This window comes from Pollicipes pollicipes, unplaced genomic scaffold (genome assembly GCF_011947565.3).
Source record: "Pollicipes pollicipes isolate AB1234 unplaced genomic scaffold, Ppol_2.1 Scaffold_4295;HRSCAF=5057_pilon_pilon_pilon, whole genome shotgun sequence".
NCBI lineage: Eukaryota > Metazoa > Arthropoda > Thecostraca > Pollicipedomorpha > Pollicipedidae > Pollicipes > Pollicipes pollicipes.
This window is the reverse complement of record NW_023596461.1, coordinates 21,263,029-21,278,594: the sequence shown is the minus strand read 5'-3', so window position 1 is coordinate 21,278,594 and position 15,566 is coordinate 21,263,029. Positions and strand designations below refer to the sequence as shown.

The 15,566-nt window shown below is 54.0% G+C and overlaps 1 protein-coding gene across 1 annotated transcript; it reads right to left on the bottom strand.

Moving 5' to 3' along the window:
- Positions 1 to 5,841: 5,841 nt before the first annotated feature.
- On the bottom strand, positions 5,842 to 11,756 carry LOC119096797 (ubiquitin-associated domain-containing protein 2). The gene is made up of 8 exons (XM_037219736.1): positions 11,400 to 11,756; positions 10,649 to 10,735; positions 9,649 to 9,862; positions 9,145 to 9,294; positions 8,435 to 8,603; positions 7,386 to 7,613; positions 6,580 to 6,715; positions 5,842 to 6,142 (listed from the first exon to the last, which is right to left on the bottom strand). The coding sequence occupies exons 2-8, from the start codon at positions 10,686 to 10,688 to the stop codon at positions 6,000 to 6,002; spliced, it is 1,080 nt and encodes a 359-aa protein (XP_037075631.1). The 5' UTR covers positions 10,689 to 10,735; positions 11,400 to 11,756; the 3' UTR covers positions 5,842 to 5,999.
- Positions 11,757 to 15,566: the final 3,810 nt, after the last annotated feature.

The following is a 15,566-nucleotide window of genomic DNA, read 5'->3' as shown; positions in this document are numbered from 1 at the left end:
GCGGCGTCACGGCGTGCCGTGCGGCGGAGCGGCGCCGCGCTGCCGTCACAGCCGGGCTGGCGGCCGGCCGGGCCGGGCGCCGCACCACTTCACAGTCCGAGCTGCGCCGCCGCCGGCCGGCCCGGCCCGCGGACCGTTGGCCGGCCGGCGGCGGCGAGGGCCCCGCCTCCGCCGCCGCCGCTCCGGCGCTGCGCCGACCGGTCGGCGGCCGACGGCGGCCCCGGGCCAGAACGGGTCGCTCGGAGGTCGGCGGAGCAGCGACTCGGCGACCTGCGTCACCGGACGGGAAAGTGGTGTAAGGAATATCACACGTGGCATGAGTGGTGCCACCAAACCGTGGCGTAGTAAATGATGTATACATTTATGTTTTAAGGGACTGCGGTGCGCGTCATCACATACTCTATTATGGGGCGCCAGTCGCTGGAATGCCATATTGGTGATCAGAGGCCACGGCGTATCTGAGACTTGAACCAGCACTAGGGCGCGGTGGGGGACTTAAGAGATGCGTTGTAGTCTGGCAGGAACTGCTCTCCCTGCGGTACTCCAGATCCCTTGGAGGTCACTAGTACTCAGCTTTACCCAACAAACCGCAGACTATCTACGATGCAGGCAACGTACGGCAATGACCATCTGAACATATGCCCTACTCAATCCAGGAGCAGCGAGGCCAAAGTCAAACCCGAGTCCAAGGTACGAGCATTCGGATCTCCATCGTCGTCGTCTGTCGGAATAACTTGCGGCCGCGGCACCTGCGGGCTTAAGCGTCGGTCATGACAGAGGTCATCGCCACTCCGGTGAATAGAATCGTGATGGCGAGAGTCGAGCGTCAGCCTCGTCTCTGCAGCAGCCCTCCCCCCTCCCCCCCCCTCAGCCGGACCGGCGCGTGTGGGCGGTTGTGTGCCGGCGGCGCGCTATTCCAGCGCTCGGTGGGAGGTCGATGGTGCCATATGGCGGTGCGACAGGCGGCACCCGCGCGTGCGCTACCGCTCAGAGGGTCAGCAGAGGGTCGCCAGAGGATCATCAGGTCAGCACGTCAGAGGGTATCCCCGCCCAGATGCGCCGTGACACCCTCTGCGCGTTACCATTGTCCCCATCAGCAGAACAGCATTGGGCTCCCTCAGCGAGTCAGCTGCGTCCTTCCTGAGGTGGCCAGCCATCTCCTCCACAGCGGGGCAGGAATGTACTACACCCGCATACCTGCCACCTCTGCTCTCCCGTGTCTAACGAACAAAAACGCTTCTATGGAATATGGGTACAACGCTATTCGGTGTCAGTGTGACGTAAGAACATTCCAAGATATACTATGGAAAAAATCTTTGCGTTGTGCTTGCTGCAGCCAGCCTTAGTACCCTCTCTGCAAACGTTTAAGCAACTCCATAGATCTGGAAACGAAAATAACTTCACTTCACATAAACGGCGTCAGCCGTACATTATAAATGAAACCGACCTCTTCTAGACCTACGCAGGGTTCAACATCTTTTATGTACATAGTAGAATCCGAACGTTTTACGGAATCCGGAATATTTGTGGCATATATCATACACCTGATGCACCTTTCAATCCATGCAGTTTCAACCCTTCCCTCTATATCCAGCCCTGCCTGCACAGGCCCCGATAAATGCTGTACTGGAGCCCCGAGGAATGAAGGGAGAACAACGAGAGGAGAACACCTCTCTCAGAGGCAGAACAACGGAGCGGCGGCGAAGGCAAAGCAGATCTTCCGAGGCAGAAGCGGATCCACTTCACAGGCGAAGCAGATCTTCGGCGATCACCGACGTGGTTTTAAGTGACCTCCATCCGGACAATGATCCAACTGAATGTGGGCTCCCGCCTGAACAGCATCGGAATGCGCCCACCAGGTGAGTCTAGCCCAGGCGAGCGAGGGCGGCAGCAGATGTTCGATGACGGATTTCACCGAAGCGTTGAACTCAGGAGAACGCGGAGGCTTGTTATTCAGGACAAGGTGTATCAGCCGTCTGATTGGTAGCACACACGGGATCACAGAGGATGGGTACGGTCAGCAACTATCTCGGTAGGCCAAGTTTTATCGTTTACTGGGTATGAGTCATGTTATGCGTCTGTGAAAAATGCCCCGAATAGTGGCAAATTGACAATGAGATGGCCCATGACACCAAAGAGGAATGATTACTGATAATTTTTTGTGTGCAAATTAAGCACGATATCGTGCATTTGTGACCTCAAAGGGGGTTTTACTCATATTTCATAGAAGCGTTTTTGTTCGTGAGACACGTGAGAGCACAGGTGGCAAATATGCAGGTGCACAGGTGGCAGACATGCCGGTGTATTAGCCATAGACAGTAGTATTAGCCTTATTCCTGGGAAAAAACAGGGGAATGGAGATATAGTTGGATTGATATTTCGGCAACATGCCTTTATCAAAACAATAGCAGAAGCGAATTCATGTCGGAGCCGTAAACCTATAGACCTGTTCTAAGCAAAAGTTCAAATGTGTTTATTCAAGGTCAATAACCTTGTTTGACCTTTAACAGGTCAAGGTGACAAAAAACTAGGAAATTGCTGTTATTTTTCCTTTCAAACAAGCGTCAGGGACTACGCGAAACGGTTTGTTCCTTAAACAAAATATTGGTCTGGATAACTTTAAGTCCGCGACCTAATCCGACCTTTTAAGAAGTCCATGAACTAAGTTTGTTGCGCCCCTATAATTCACAAATTTGAAATGAGCTCCCACAGCTACCCCATATGGCAAGCTCTCGAGTAAAACAGCAGTTAGTGGTGACTTCGGTCCGACATTCATACCTGACACTAGGTTGACTGAATTTGTTGTTATTCTAAATCAGTTGTATTACCTAAGAAACTATCTCAGAGATAGATGGCCTCATCTAACACTCCGCTGTCGCATCAGATCGATCGATTCCCTAGAAATGGTCTTCGCTGAGAGCCACGTTCTGACTTTGAAGTGCTATAGCTCATCTACCTTAAAAAACACATCCAGTTTTTAGGTACGAAGTTTGGCCAAGCTACGTCGCGTCGGTCGGAAATCATTCTGGAAAAACCCTCGGGGATGGGTGGATAGCGGTCAAATTGCCCCCGTCACCATCCGAGCGCGGGTTTGCGCTGTTTCGAGGCCGTGTGAAGCCCTTATGAGCCTCTGGAATCATACGATCACCACCATATGAGATTATCACAGTTCCAGCCATGGACTGTCCGTTGCTGTGTCCTACTCGGCCATTAGTGCCCGAAGGCGCGGGTTATGGTACCTCCAGGGGCAACTTGGGCGCTCCACGCGAACAGCTTTTGCCAGGCAATCACAGCCCATGACGTATTTCCATGTTTTCATAAACGTTTTCACCATCACGTTCACATCATTAGTGTCATGAAGTTCTGCCCAATCAGTTGCGAGCAAGTTCAGGCAGATGGCGTCCCAGTCGGCCCGGTGCCAGCCCCGAGTAGTGAGTTTCTGGCCTGGTTGTCTCATCCTGCCCAACCCCGCAGTGATGGCGATGAGCTGATGATCACTGATGGTATCAGGTAGGACAGCGATCGTTGGTGGTGGGTCGAGTCCATCATTTATCACATGGTCAAGTACCGTGGCGTAGGTACAACATGAATGGGCTCAGCAACCAACTGCGTCATGTTCAGGTCGATGATCAAGATGAGGTAGTGCTGGACGCCTGGGATGTTCGGTGCCAAGACTTCAACATTCATATCACCCAGGAGAAACGTCGATTTGAGAGGAGCAGAGAGCATCACGAAGTTGGTCCTGTAATTGATCCAGACACGTAGCTATCGGGCTGTCTGGTGGGCGATACACCACGCCGACAGTCGCCGGTGATGCACCACACCACGTTACCGCCAACCATAGCATCTCCAGCGGTCCCTTTCCCTGCAGATTTATCAGTCCGCTTCGTATTTTCACCCGATGTAAGATGGCAACTCCGCCACCGCGGCGTGCAGTGTAGTCATTTCTCACTACGCAGTATCCGGGAGAGGACAAGCAGCTTTTGGGAATGCTTGGCATAAGCCAAGTCTACGATACGTACAAGATGTCCAATGGTTCGCTCAGCACCAAGTTAATCTCATCCAACTTCCTTTTCAGCGAGCGTACGTTGATATCACCAATCTTCAGCTGTAGTTGGGACTGGTCAATTGATGTGGTCCGACTGTTGATCAGGCGACGTGTCTGATGCAGGGCCAGCCGAGCGGGCCGTGCAGGGCAGCGTGGTACGTGACGTGCTCATGCTGAATGTATTACACCCACCGTCATGGGCTCGGTTGGCTGCTGGATCCGGCGTATTTTAAGGTTCGGTCATTGTTCGTTGGATTCGTGTCGGTCGTCGTATAACTGGAAAAAGTTCGATAGAGTTTCGGTTTGCGTTAAGCGCTCGTAGTTGTTTGACGGAGGATTCCAGTGCAGGTCGAGACATTTTCATGCGTCGATATTAACCACAGTAATCCATAGTAAGTTCTTCCCGCTTTTAAAATGAAGGAAACCAGACTGCTTTTCACTCATCGATTGCGCATCGACATAAAATGACATAACTCCTTGCAGTCAAAGTGTTATTTACAACTTTTTGTAACACATCATTTCACGATGAGAAAGCCACAAAACATGACCAGAGAAAAGAAAGACACCGCTCTGAACTTTCACGCTTGCGAAGGAAAAATATTTGCATTCGCAAGCTGTTTGGATATTGAAGCCTAGGAACGTCAGATGGCAGCTGCTAGCGACGCACTAATGCGTGAAACGGCGCCCTAAGGAAAACGAGCTGGTCCTATCCAGCGCCGCGGTCACTGTGTCGCCGCTACAAGGGCCGAACGCCGGTAGATGCGACTACGGCACACAGCTCGGCCGCCCAAGAGACACGTCTTCGGTCCCAAACTTGCGCACAAACTGAGTGAAGAGTGTATCTTACTGCTAGCGCTTGGCTAAAAAGGTGATGTCTTTGAACGCCTCGGGCAAGAGGCGCCCGTCGGCTGGGCTCTTGCTGATCTATATCACATCATACGTCACAGCGCACCGCCCGGTCAGCCTTCTCCATGTATCGTCTGTCACAGGCCAACAAAGAGCACCCTGGCAGCATCCAAACAACCTATAATTCCTTTCCTGCTCACAATCAACTGACGATTGCATGAGCGATCCTTCCTTAAGAGGAGAAGTGGTTGCGAGATGGCGCCACTTATCGGGTGTTTATGGTTTATTGCAGCAAACGGTCGCGGTTCCTACCACTGCGGGCCGAACAGTGTGCGAGCTGGGCACTCAAACCGCCCCGCACGTCGCCCGCGAACACGGATTAGATAACAACCTGCCCATCTAATCCAGTTGGCTACAGCTGCCACGCCAGACACGCCGCCGGCACACCAACAGACAGATTTTAAAACCAGACTGGGCAGCGCCGGCCGGACCTCTGATCCCGGGGGAATGTACAGCGCGCGTACATTGACTGAAGCTCACAAGTCGACGGCGGGCAGGCAGCACGCCCGCCACACACACCACGCGACGAGTCCCTGCCGCCCGGCTCTGCAGGCCTCCTTGAGACAAACCCGCCATCTGGCGGACGCCACGGCCGCCGCGCCGCCCGCACCGCGGGCCGGCACCGCGCCACGCGCCCCCGCCGACCGTCACAGGTTCGTCTGTCGGCCCGCCGGCTTAAGCGGTCGCCAGGGCCGAATCCATTCATTCCCCTGGCGCGCGCACCGGACAGCCCGTGCACGTCGGCCCCGCGACCCCGCATCAGGACCTGACGCGTCGGGAGCTCCGCGCCGGCGCCGGCGCCCGCGGCCCGCGCGGGCGCGCTCCGGCGTCACCCGGTCGAGCCGTCCGACGGCGGCCAGCTGGGCCACGGCCGGCCGCCGCCACTGCCAAACCAGTCCTAACTCCGCACTCGTGTCCGGAGCCGGCCGGCGCCGGGCGTCGCAGCTCCGTCGCCGTGTCCGGCGGCGGGCAGCGGACGGCGCCGCGCGCCACGGCTCGGCGGCGGCGCCCCGCGCGGCCCCTGATACCTGAGCCGGGGCCAGCGTTAGCTCTGCTGCAGCAGCAGGGTGGTGGCCAGGTTCATGTCGTTGTTGGAGGAGCGCAGCGCGGTCTCCACCTCGGCCCGCTGGAAGCCCATCTCCAGCAGGTGACGTACGCACTCCTCGGACGGCGGCGCCGGCTCCGCCGCTGCCGGGGGTACAGGGACCGTGTCAGACCGGGCTGAGCATCTTGGGTACGACGTCACGAACACATGACAGGGCAACGTCTCCGAAGTGAAGCATGGACGTACGCCACGCAGCCCACAGTCAACATTCAGGGAGACGGTCTCACAACGTTACCAGGTGACATCAGCCAGCAGCGTACAGAACGAGTATGGGGAGATCCCTCCAGAATTCACACCGCACGTATAGCTCGGCCAGCGTCTCTGACGTACTCCGTCACCCTTTGAGACAACGCACAGTGAAGAGCACCGACCACGTCGCCACCCCTGACGCCATATCACCGGCTCGACCACCTGTCCTGCGTCACCCCACAGGCCGACTTGCCCCCGGCGCGTGGGCAGCGAGGTACTCGCCGCCCCTGGTGTCCCAGCCCGCCCGGGCCGTCGACAGCGGCCGACGTACCCTGCTCGGGCTCGTGGATGAGCGGTTGCGGCGCGGCCGGCCGGTACAGGCCGTTGAGCGGGTGGTCGCCGTGCTCCACCAGCCGCTCCGCGTAGCCCTGGCCTTCCTGGTGGCGCGGCGCCGGCGCCCGGCCCGGCTGCGGCACAGGGGCACGGTCACCAACCCGGTCCGACCGCAGGGGACGGTCACCAGTCCGACCCGACCGCAGGGGACGGTCACCAGTCCGACCCGACCGCAGGGGACCGTCACCAGCCCGACCTGACCGCAGGGGACGGTCACCAGTCCGACCCGACCGCGCGGGATGGTCACCAGCACGGCCCGACCGCAGAACACCACACACGGTCAGGGGCGGCGGCCCACACTCTGAGCGTGATCGTATTGGCTACAGCTGACACTTGGCTGTGCATTGATATTTCTGCCTTCGGAGCGTTTCCCTTCTCACCTAATACCCCCGGGACAGCGTAACTAAAAATGAGACATAAGCTGCCAATCATGACGTGAAAAATTACCAAGACGAGCTAATATAACCGTCATTATGTTGCAAGTGCACAGCAGGAGACGTGGGTTATTAATGCTTTTGAGGGTTCAACGACGCAATGAATGCCTTCCATCCATTGGTGTTACAATTGATCAAATCAACTGTAGTAGGACGCAGCCCTCGACTCGCCACCAGACTCGACCCCACAAATATCTGCACACCGTCTCCCATCCGGCCACACACCGGACCGCATCCGTAGCGACCACAGCCCGGGCCCGGGCCCGCACGAGCCGCAGCACCCGCCCGGCAGCCGGCCGGTCTCACTCACCGGCTGCCGCTGCCGCATCTCGCGGTAGCGGTCCAGCAGCATCTGCTGCTCGAGCATCTCGATCTGCTGCTGGCGCTGCACCTCGAGCGTGGCGCCCATCGGGCCGTCGGTGGGCGGCGACGACGACAGCAGGCGGCCCAGCGTCCGGTCCGCCAGCCAGCACAGGCCCGACGGCACGCGCAGCCGACGCACGTGCAGCACGTTGTAGCGGTACAGCAGGCCCGACACCTGGCACGGGACGACGGTCAGACCAGCAGCAGTCAACTGTCGGTGCGCCTGTGGCACGTGCGGCACGTGTAGCATCTGTACCACGTATAGCACGTGTAATACGTGTAGCACGTACAGCACGTGTAGCACGCATAGCACGTGTAGTATGTATAGCACGTGTAGCATGTGTGGCATGTGTAGCATGTGTAGCACGTATAGCACGTGTAGCACGTATAACACGTATAACACGTGTTGCACGTACAGCACGTGCAACACGCATAGCACGTGTGGCACGCATAGCACGTGTAGCACCTGGACCATGTATAACACACGTAACACCTGCAGTACGTGTAGCACGTGTAGCAGTACAGTAGGGCACTGGCCAGACAGGATAAAGTCAAACTCATTCCACGCAGGATACTACCAAAATCGCTACAATCTCAAACCAAAGGAAATTATCACAAGTGCGCGTTTGGACCCTATCTCGAGATGAAGTTCGTGCGGTGACTCGGGCCAGGGCGAGCAACAGGAGAGACGGGGACCGCCCACTGGGGCCAACCTCACCAAGTCAGAAGCTCGGAACACCATAACAGGCAGGTGCACCGCACCCAACACGGCATAATGGAGAGGGAGATTGCCAAGACCTCAGAATGGCCTCGGGACACGAACCAGTCTCGCCAGCGATCGTCACATTAAGTGCTCGTCAAATGAAGTAGCGAAACACCGAGCATGGCCGTGCTTCTGCATTGCAAACGTCCGCATCCATCGCCGTGTCTTCAGCCCGCGACCGATCCGTGCGGACCAGCCCGGATGCCCACCGCGGGCTGGAAGCGACCACTCACCACGCCGCACAGCGCACTGACGCCGGTCGCCACCGACGTGGAGCAGATCTGCAGGCCGATCAGGTAGGTGAGTGTCTTGCCGGTGATGGGTGCGCCCAGGATGTGGGTCGTCGTCACGCGCGGCACGTCGAAGAAGTAGCTGACGAAGAGGGGGAAGACCAGGCCGTACCTGCGGCCGGGCACGCAGCGCGTGAAACGGTGTCGGCTCACGCCACAGCCGCAGCGGCCTGGCACGGTGGCCTCGACCGCGCAGCCTAGACACTGCGACAGACGGCCAGTCGGTAGCGGCAGACAGCAGCGCGGCGCCGGCCCAGCAGGGCTGCACATACCAGGAGCAATCATATGGACTAACCACATCCTTCATGTTATGACTCAATGACAAAAGGAAGCGTTTTTAGCATTTAAGTTGCACCTAGATAAAGAAGGCTGGAGCCACATTCGCTAACTCTTACATGAGTACATTCAGGCTGAGGGAGGTTCCCTCTGCAAGCTCCCTGGGATTTCTGCCCCAGCACAGACAAGTAACAACTAATTCATCAAGCTTGGTTCGAAGAAACATAACAGATCGCATTAAAACAGCAGTGTGCCGAGGTGGCTGGTCATCCCGGCTACGGTACCGGGACGCCTGCCGTCCACCGCACGCCCGTCCAGCCGAGGTCCCCTCCCCCGGACCTCCGACGGCTGACCCTCAGCCGGACCGCAACACTCACGGGCCCGGCGGCAGCAGCCGGCCCGCGTGCAGCTCCAGGCCGAGCCGCTGCGAGCCCAGCACGAACACCACCTCCAGCAGCGTCGAGAGCGTCCACGTCACCAACAGATGGCTGGCGAACTTGCGCGACCCGTAGCGTCGCTCGAATATTCTGCTGGCAGGGAGGACGTGTCGGTCGCCGGGCGGAGCAGACCGCCCGCAATCGTAAGTCTGTGTCAGAGGCCCGTGCCAACGCACGACAGGATACTCGGCCGGTGGTACACGGCGCAGCAGCACCACTGCAGTTAATGCATTGGTGACTGATGATACACTGATATTTTGCTGTAGTAATGCATTTCGTCCGCTGTCATCCGAATCAAGTGCATCACGTAACAGCGACGACGAAACACCATTTCCACAAAACGGTCCGCACACCCCATCCCGCCCTGTCCTGCTCTTATCGGCCGTCGGGGCGGCGGCGGGCACGCGCCGTCGGCACCAGCCCACCGGCCCGCGGGATACGCACCGGAAGTAGTAGAGCAGCAGCGCACTGCAGACCAGGTCCTTGGTGTCGAGGAACGCAAGCCGCGAGGTCAACAGCCGGTAGATGAGCGGTGACGTCAGCATGTCGGGCAGTCGGAACTCGAGGTGGTGCCGCAGGTGCGCCAGGAGCGGCACGTTTATGGCCGTGCATGTCAGGAACAGGCCGCCCATCAGGCCTTTACTCACAGGTGCCTTGTCTGCAGATGGTAGCAGGGTGAACAGTCAGTCAATGTGGCCTGTTTTCTGAGCTCAAGATGCTCTTGCTGGTTTTAGCCTTCAAGCTGCACTCCGCTGCTAGTAGTCAGAATAAGAATGAATCCCATGAATCAGGAATTTTCGGTAAAAAGAATAAATCTTAAAAATAACATCAAGCTAAGGCCTGCATATGGCTAAATGTCTCAAGAATCCCATACTTGTCATAAGTTGTAGAAACCTAGTGATAGTTTATGAAATAATATATTCTCTTTTTGATTTGACAGGAAGGATAACACACATGGCAAATAAATATTATTGCATGCAAATCTACTGTCTATGCATTTCCAACAAAATTTACATGGAGACAATGCAATGCATGCACATTCACCACTTGTATTATGCATAAGTGCCACCTTTTGCCATTTCCCTTATGTCCATGCACATAGTATATGGAATGAAAACTCCTCTGCTTTTAGAGTGGCATCCAAAAAAGGTAATGTTCATGTTACCCCTAATGAGCTGGAAATTAAAAACCAAATGCATGTGGCACTAGTTATGAAGGAAAGTCAATGGTGTTAAGCTTCAAATATATAAAACATTACAAATGATTTGAAACCACACCTGAGCACAATGCTATGCTCACCAAAACTCCCTCCCCTTGCCTTTGTGTCTCGTAATGCCCAATCAAAATGAAATGTTCAACCACAATGCCTCTCCATTAACCATTCATATCATACTATATGAAAAGTCCCTATGGACTATAACTTGATATTATAAGTTATACTTACAAAAGCCTGTTGTACTATACTGTGATAAAACTGTAGCCATGATGACTATTCTAGAGCACCTTGGTGTTATTCCTTCCTGTGTCTGTCCTGGAATATAAATACATATTGTTATTTCATGACAATTCTGATTTTATACAAAAATTGGGATGGTACAAAACTTTAACAGTTTTCAAGGTAACCTTGTTGTTATGCCAGCTAGGTATTGTCATCATCAGGTAGGAAGTAACTAAAAAAACACAGCCATGAACTGCTAAGAAGAAAAATAACTGACGAAGAACCAGCGAGACCTGTTTTGGGAAACCTTACCAATGAGATAACCAAAGATATTAAAAAGCAAGCATAAAACTATTTTACACCACACAGTATTAGGCACAAATACTTCATACAACCAAAGTTGTCAACATAACCATGGCATGTAAGATCCACAAACCTAGCATGTTGTTACATGCACAACATAAAACATCACATAAAGTCCACATTCCATTTGACAATTTTGAACAAAACAATTCCCACATTCATTTCATGTTAACAAATCAGGGCCATCAGGGCGTTGGTGCCCTGATAACAAGACAGACATCCTGAACTTCCTTGCAGTGATAAGTGGTGACAGCCAGCCCCTACAATAGCTGATACGAGTTATATGATACTTGTGGTATCGATGACATCTGGACATCTGCATGCCTCGATTTTCTGACGCTGGCAAGGAAGCTTTCGAGCAGGCGAAAGCCTCACGGCTGTTCGCAATGCTTACCTCAGACAATCTTTACACTTTACGACAGTATTCTCCAGATCCCTCGTTTCTTGCAAGGCCTCGTCTATACCGATGTTTGTGGGTATATACCACGGTTATTCTAGGCCTTAAGCATATACGTCACACGCATCCGCTCGCGCCCGTGCCTACCTCAGTTTTTTCGACCATTCTTGCTTTCGGCGCATGAAGTTGCAAATGTATCAATCGAATGCACAGCGTCGAGCTCGTCGCACTATAAAAGGCAACAATCAGCACTAACTCACTGTCATCTGTATGGTTAGCCTCAAGTACTTTCAGCACGGAACCAATTTTTTCATCTTATATGTCCACCTTCCCATACTTTGGAGCTTATGAAACTGCTTTGAATCATTGCAAAATGGCAGGTTTCATGACACCCATAGATATATAACACCAGATGGAACAGCTGAATGAGGTGTGAGCTGTGGCGATGTCAGCTGGAGCCGGCACGGTGATGTCAACTTCAAGGATCTACTGATTGTGCGACTGAACATACGGTTAAATAAACCAAAATTAACTGATCTACGACAATATCTATCTGATTTGTACCAGTTTGACTTGTTAGCCCTGAGTGAGACATGCCTCAACACAAGCGTCCTAGTTCGTCGCTGGAAATGGACGGATACAACGTGTACTGAGTGGATCACCGTACAATAGGGTGTGTCATCAGTAACCAAACCGAGTGAGACAACGAAATTCTTCGGCGCAGGAGTCGAAAAGTACACGGTATAGCAAAATTTCTTCCCAAAAACTTAATTCGCGAGGCGCGAGTCGATCGAAATATCACCGTGAACCGACACCCGGCGCTGCAGTCACTTCATGCTGAGCAGCGCTCGCCACCGCAGGTAACACCAAGTCGTGGGCGGCAAGCGACACAAAATACCTTTGCGTATAGAAACGATGCTACCGAGCGCTCCTTAACCCCTCGTACGAGAATGCCCCGATCTAAGGTCTCATATGCGGATCAGACATCGGCCGATTGATTATCATTTGGCGGAAACTCTATAGGCTGTTGAGTATGAACTCGTTGTACGAGTGTGCTGGTTAGCATCGCTTTAGACTTTCACTTCTCGAAGACAACTCTTGTGATGTAAACAAAACTATGTATAGCACATGACTCAGAATAAATTGTCTGGTGTACAACTTAATACATCCAACAAGTTCTGCAGTCTGCACCACGGACGTAGAGAGGGGGTGGGGGTGGGGGCTGGTGGCGGTAGGGTGACCCCATGCGCATCTTGCCCTTGCCGAGTCTGTGCATCGAAACTCCAAACGCTTGTTGGCAGAGAACGCACGGTAGCAGAAATACCTTCCCAGCTGGGCTCCACATATTGCCGAAGCTCCAGCTCCAGCCGCAGACGTCCTCGGCAGTGCGGCGCTGCTTCGCACTCCTAGTGTAAACCAGATGGGGCAAGATGGCCAGCGGTGCCTGCACTTTGTTTCACAGCTCGCAGTCCCTGAGGTATCGCAGTGGAGGCTGCGTGACTGGTCGGTGTCAGGGCATCAGTTCGGCGTACCTCACGGCCTCGAAGTTTACCGCTGAGATGGCGAAGACCCTGGACTGTATAAGACCCTCGGTTTGCTGCTCACGAGCGGCGCGATGATCGGAACCGCCTGTTCGCGGACCATGCGGTTCTCAACCCACACCATGTCCAGCATCAGCTGTTCCGGACGGACCCAGTACCCGTTACGCCGGAGGACTGGCTGGCACCATGGTCTATGTGTGCTGTAGCAGGTCGCGGAACAGCGCGATGCTCCGGAACAAGTTGCGGAAGCCTAAGTCGCAGCCGCTGTTTTGCCGGATGGCGAACCATACCGACACATAGTGGCCGACCACGCTATGGACGAGGTTCTTGAGAGCGCTGCTGTAATGGTGTGAACTAGGAGCAGACGGGCGGCGAGTGTCAACCATCTGAATTCAAAGGCGAATGTATTAGAACAATTCGCCACGAACTTAGCATTAGATCATACAAAAATTATTGCGCCTCTTTAGTGCATGTAATTATGCCGATATCCAGAGTCCTTAAATGTGATGGAATACGTATCAACAAATATTCTCGTAAGTATGAGCCAACCAGCAAATGATGCGACATACTACGGCACAATGTATAATAATAAGTAAATGCTCGACGGTGAGCACATTAAATATCAATTGGTACCTGAACATTAAACACTCATTGCTATCAATTCAAAGATGATGCGTTTTCGTATTTACCTGACATGATTCGATGGCCCGATTCGCCGCTGGGCTGCCAGGCTTCGGACAAAGCCGTTTTGAACGCCTGAGGCCAGAAGTTACAGCAGCTGCAGGCTGGTGCTCAGCTGCTGGATCAGGTTGTTCGGCAGGTTTGGTACGTGCCCCGACCTAGGCTTGAATGCCACAACGTCCCTTCCCAGGCCTCTCCGGCACAGGTCTTGCCGATGGATCTAGAAACATTTCGATCCCGTGGTCGTGCCGTCCAAGCTCAGCAGCAGATGGTGGAGGTTCAGCTCGTTGCCCGTGCAGCTGGCAGATGAACCAGTGTACTGGTGACTCGGTGGCCCGCTCAAGCAGTCGGAACATGTCGCCAATCATTTCAGTGTTGACGGCCGTGCCATCGCAGCCGAGCACATTTATGTAACCGTCGCACTGCGGGCCCAGGGAGTGTCGCTCGTTGAACAAGTGCAGGGAGCGGCCGAATTCGGGCGTAAAATGAGCCACGTAACGGCTGCCTGGCACAATGATGACAATCTCGTGCTTTCGACGGCATTCGTCTGGCTTCGTGTGGCTCATGCAGCTCCTACCTTCCCGGCCGTCGGAGAAGAGGATGGCCACACCTGACTAGTGGATTTCTTCCAAATTTTAACGAGCCGTCTCCCTTCTTGCTCTGTCTCTTGTGCAGCAAACTCCTAGGCTGTACGATATTTGATTTCAATTAGCCAGTCCGACTCTGCTGTCTTGTTGAAAGGCGTTGATGATGGCAGCAGCGGCCCCCTTCGAGCCACTGTAGCTGTCAGCCGCCAGAGCGGTGTTAGTCAGATTATTGACGTTATATTCTGCAGTTACAGTGGTCTCAACCGGAACCAACAATCGGCGTCGTCGCCACCTTCTGCCATGCACGGAACCGGGTAAGAATCCGTGCTCTCGGCTGACTCGCCAGCGCTGAGACCACTTGGTCCTGGAGCAGGCTCGGGGTCAGTACTAGCAGCCAGCGCTGGCTCAGCAGGCGGCGCGGGCTCAGTAGTCGGCGGGAAAAGCGATACAGGTTCAGCAGCAGACACCGTTTCACTGGCGGCCGAGCCACGACGCCCCGGGAGTTGTTTGGCCATCCTCCGAAACTCGTGAGCCTCCCTAGTCACAATCCTATTCCGCTCATATGACCCAGGGTAAGCTTCCAGTGTCTACACTGGTCCCTTATAGCAACCTTCCCCTGATACACTGTGCAGACAGCTGGTCATGAAAAACTGCACTGAGACTTGCACTTGCATTTTGCCACATCAAGAAGCCTGTTGAATTTCGCGTTGGCGTCATTCCTGCCACTCTCTTTCTTTCTTTAATATCTTGCTGATAGCTCTGTTGGGAGGATATGAATCCCTCTCGATCAAGTTTGTCACGTATTTTTGATCATGAACAGAAAGCGCTTCGTTGGTCCACAGTACCTGATTTCTACCTTCGCGGTCTTGAAGATGACATAAGGGAGATTCCTCTTCGATTCGCTCAGCCACCGGATGTAGCTCAATGCTTTCCCGTAATCGGCATTTGGTGGTGGGACAGAAGAGCCGGGTGGCCTACCACAAAATGTTCTGTGCGCGACCGTGTAGCCTTTGGCATGTTTATGCAAGTGATTGTTCGATAGAAATATATAAGCACCGGGCAAAACTACAATAATAAAGCCATATATCCCACGTAAAAAGCCTATAAATTGCAAATTAACATCACAATGATACGTTAGCAATAACAAACTTGAACCTAACCCGGTCGGCTGGAACATTCTCATAACTGCACAACTTAAGGCTTCGCCAAAAATAAATGTCATTCACTAAAATGTCAGCTTTGAAGCTGTTGGGCAATATTTTGCCGGTGCTCTCCATGACATCTATTTCATACTTAATCTACCAAGTACCAGTAGTGTGGAAAGTGGCGGCTTTGAGGCTTGTTGGATGAAGACT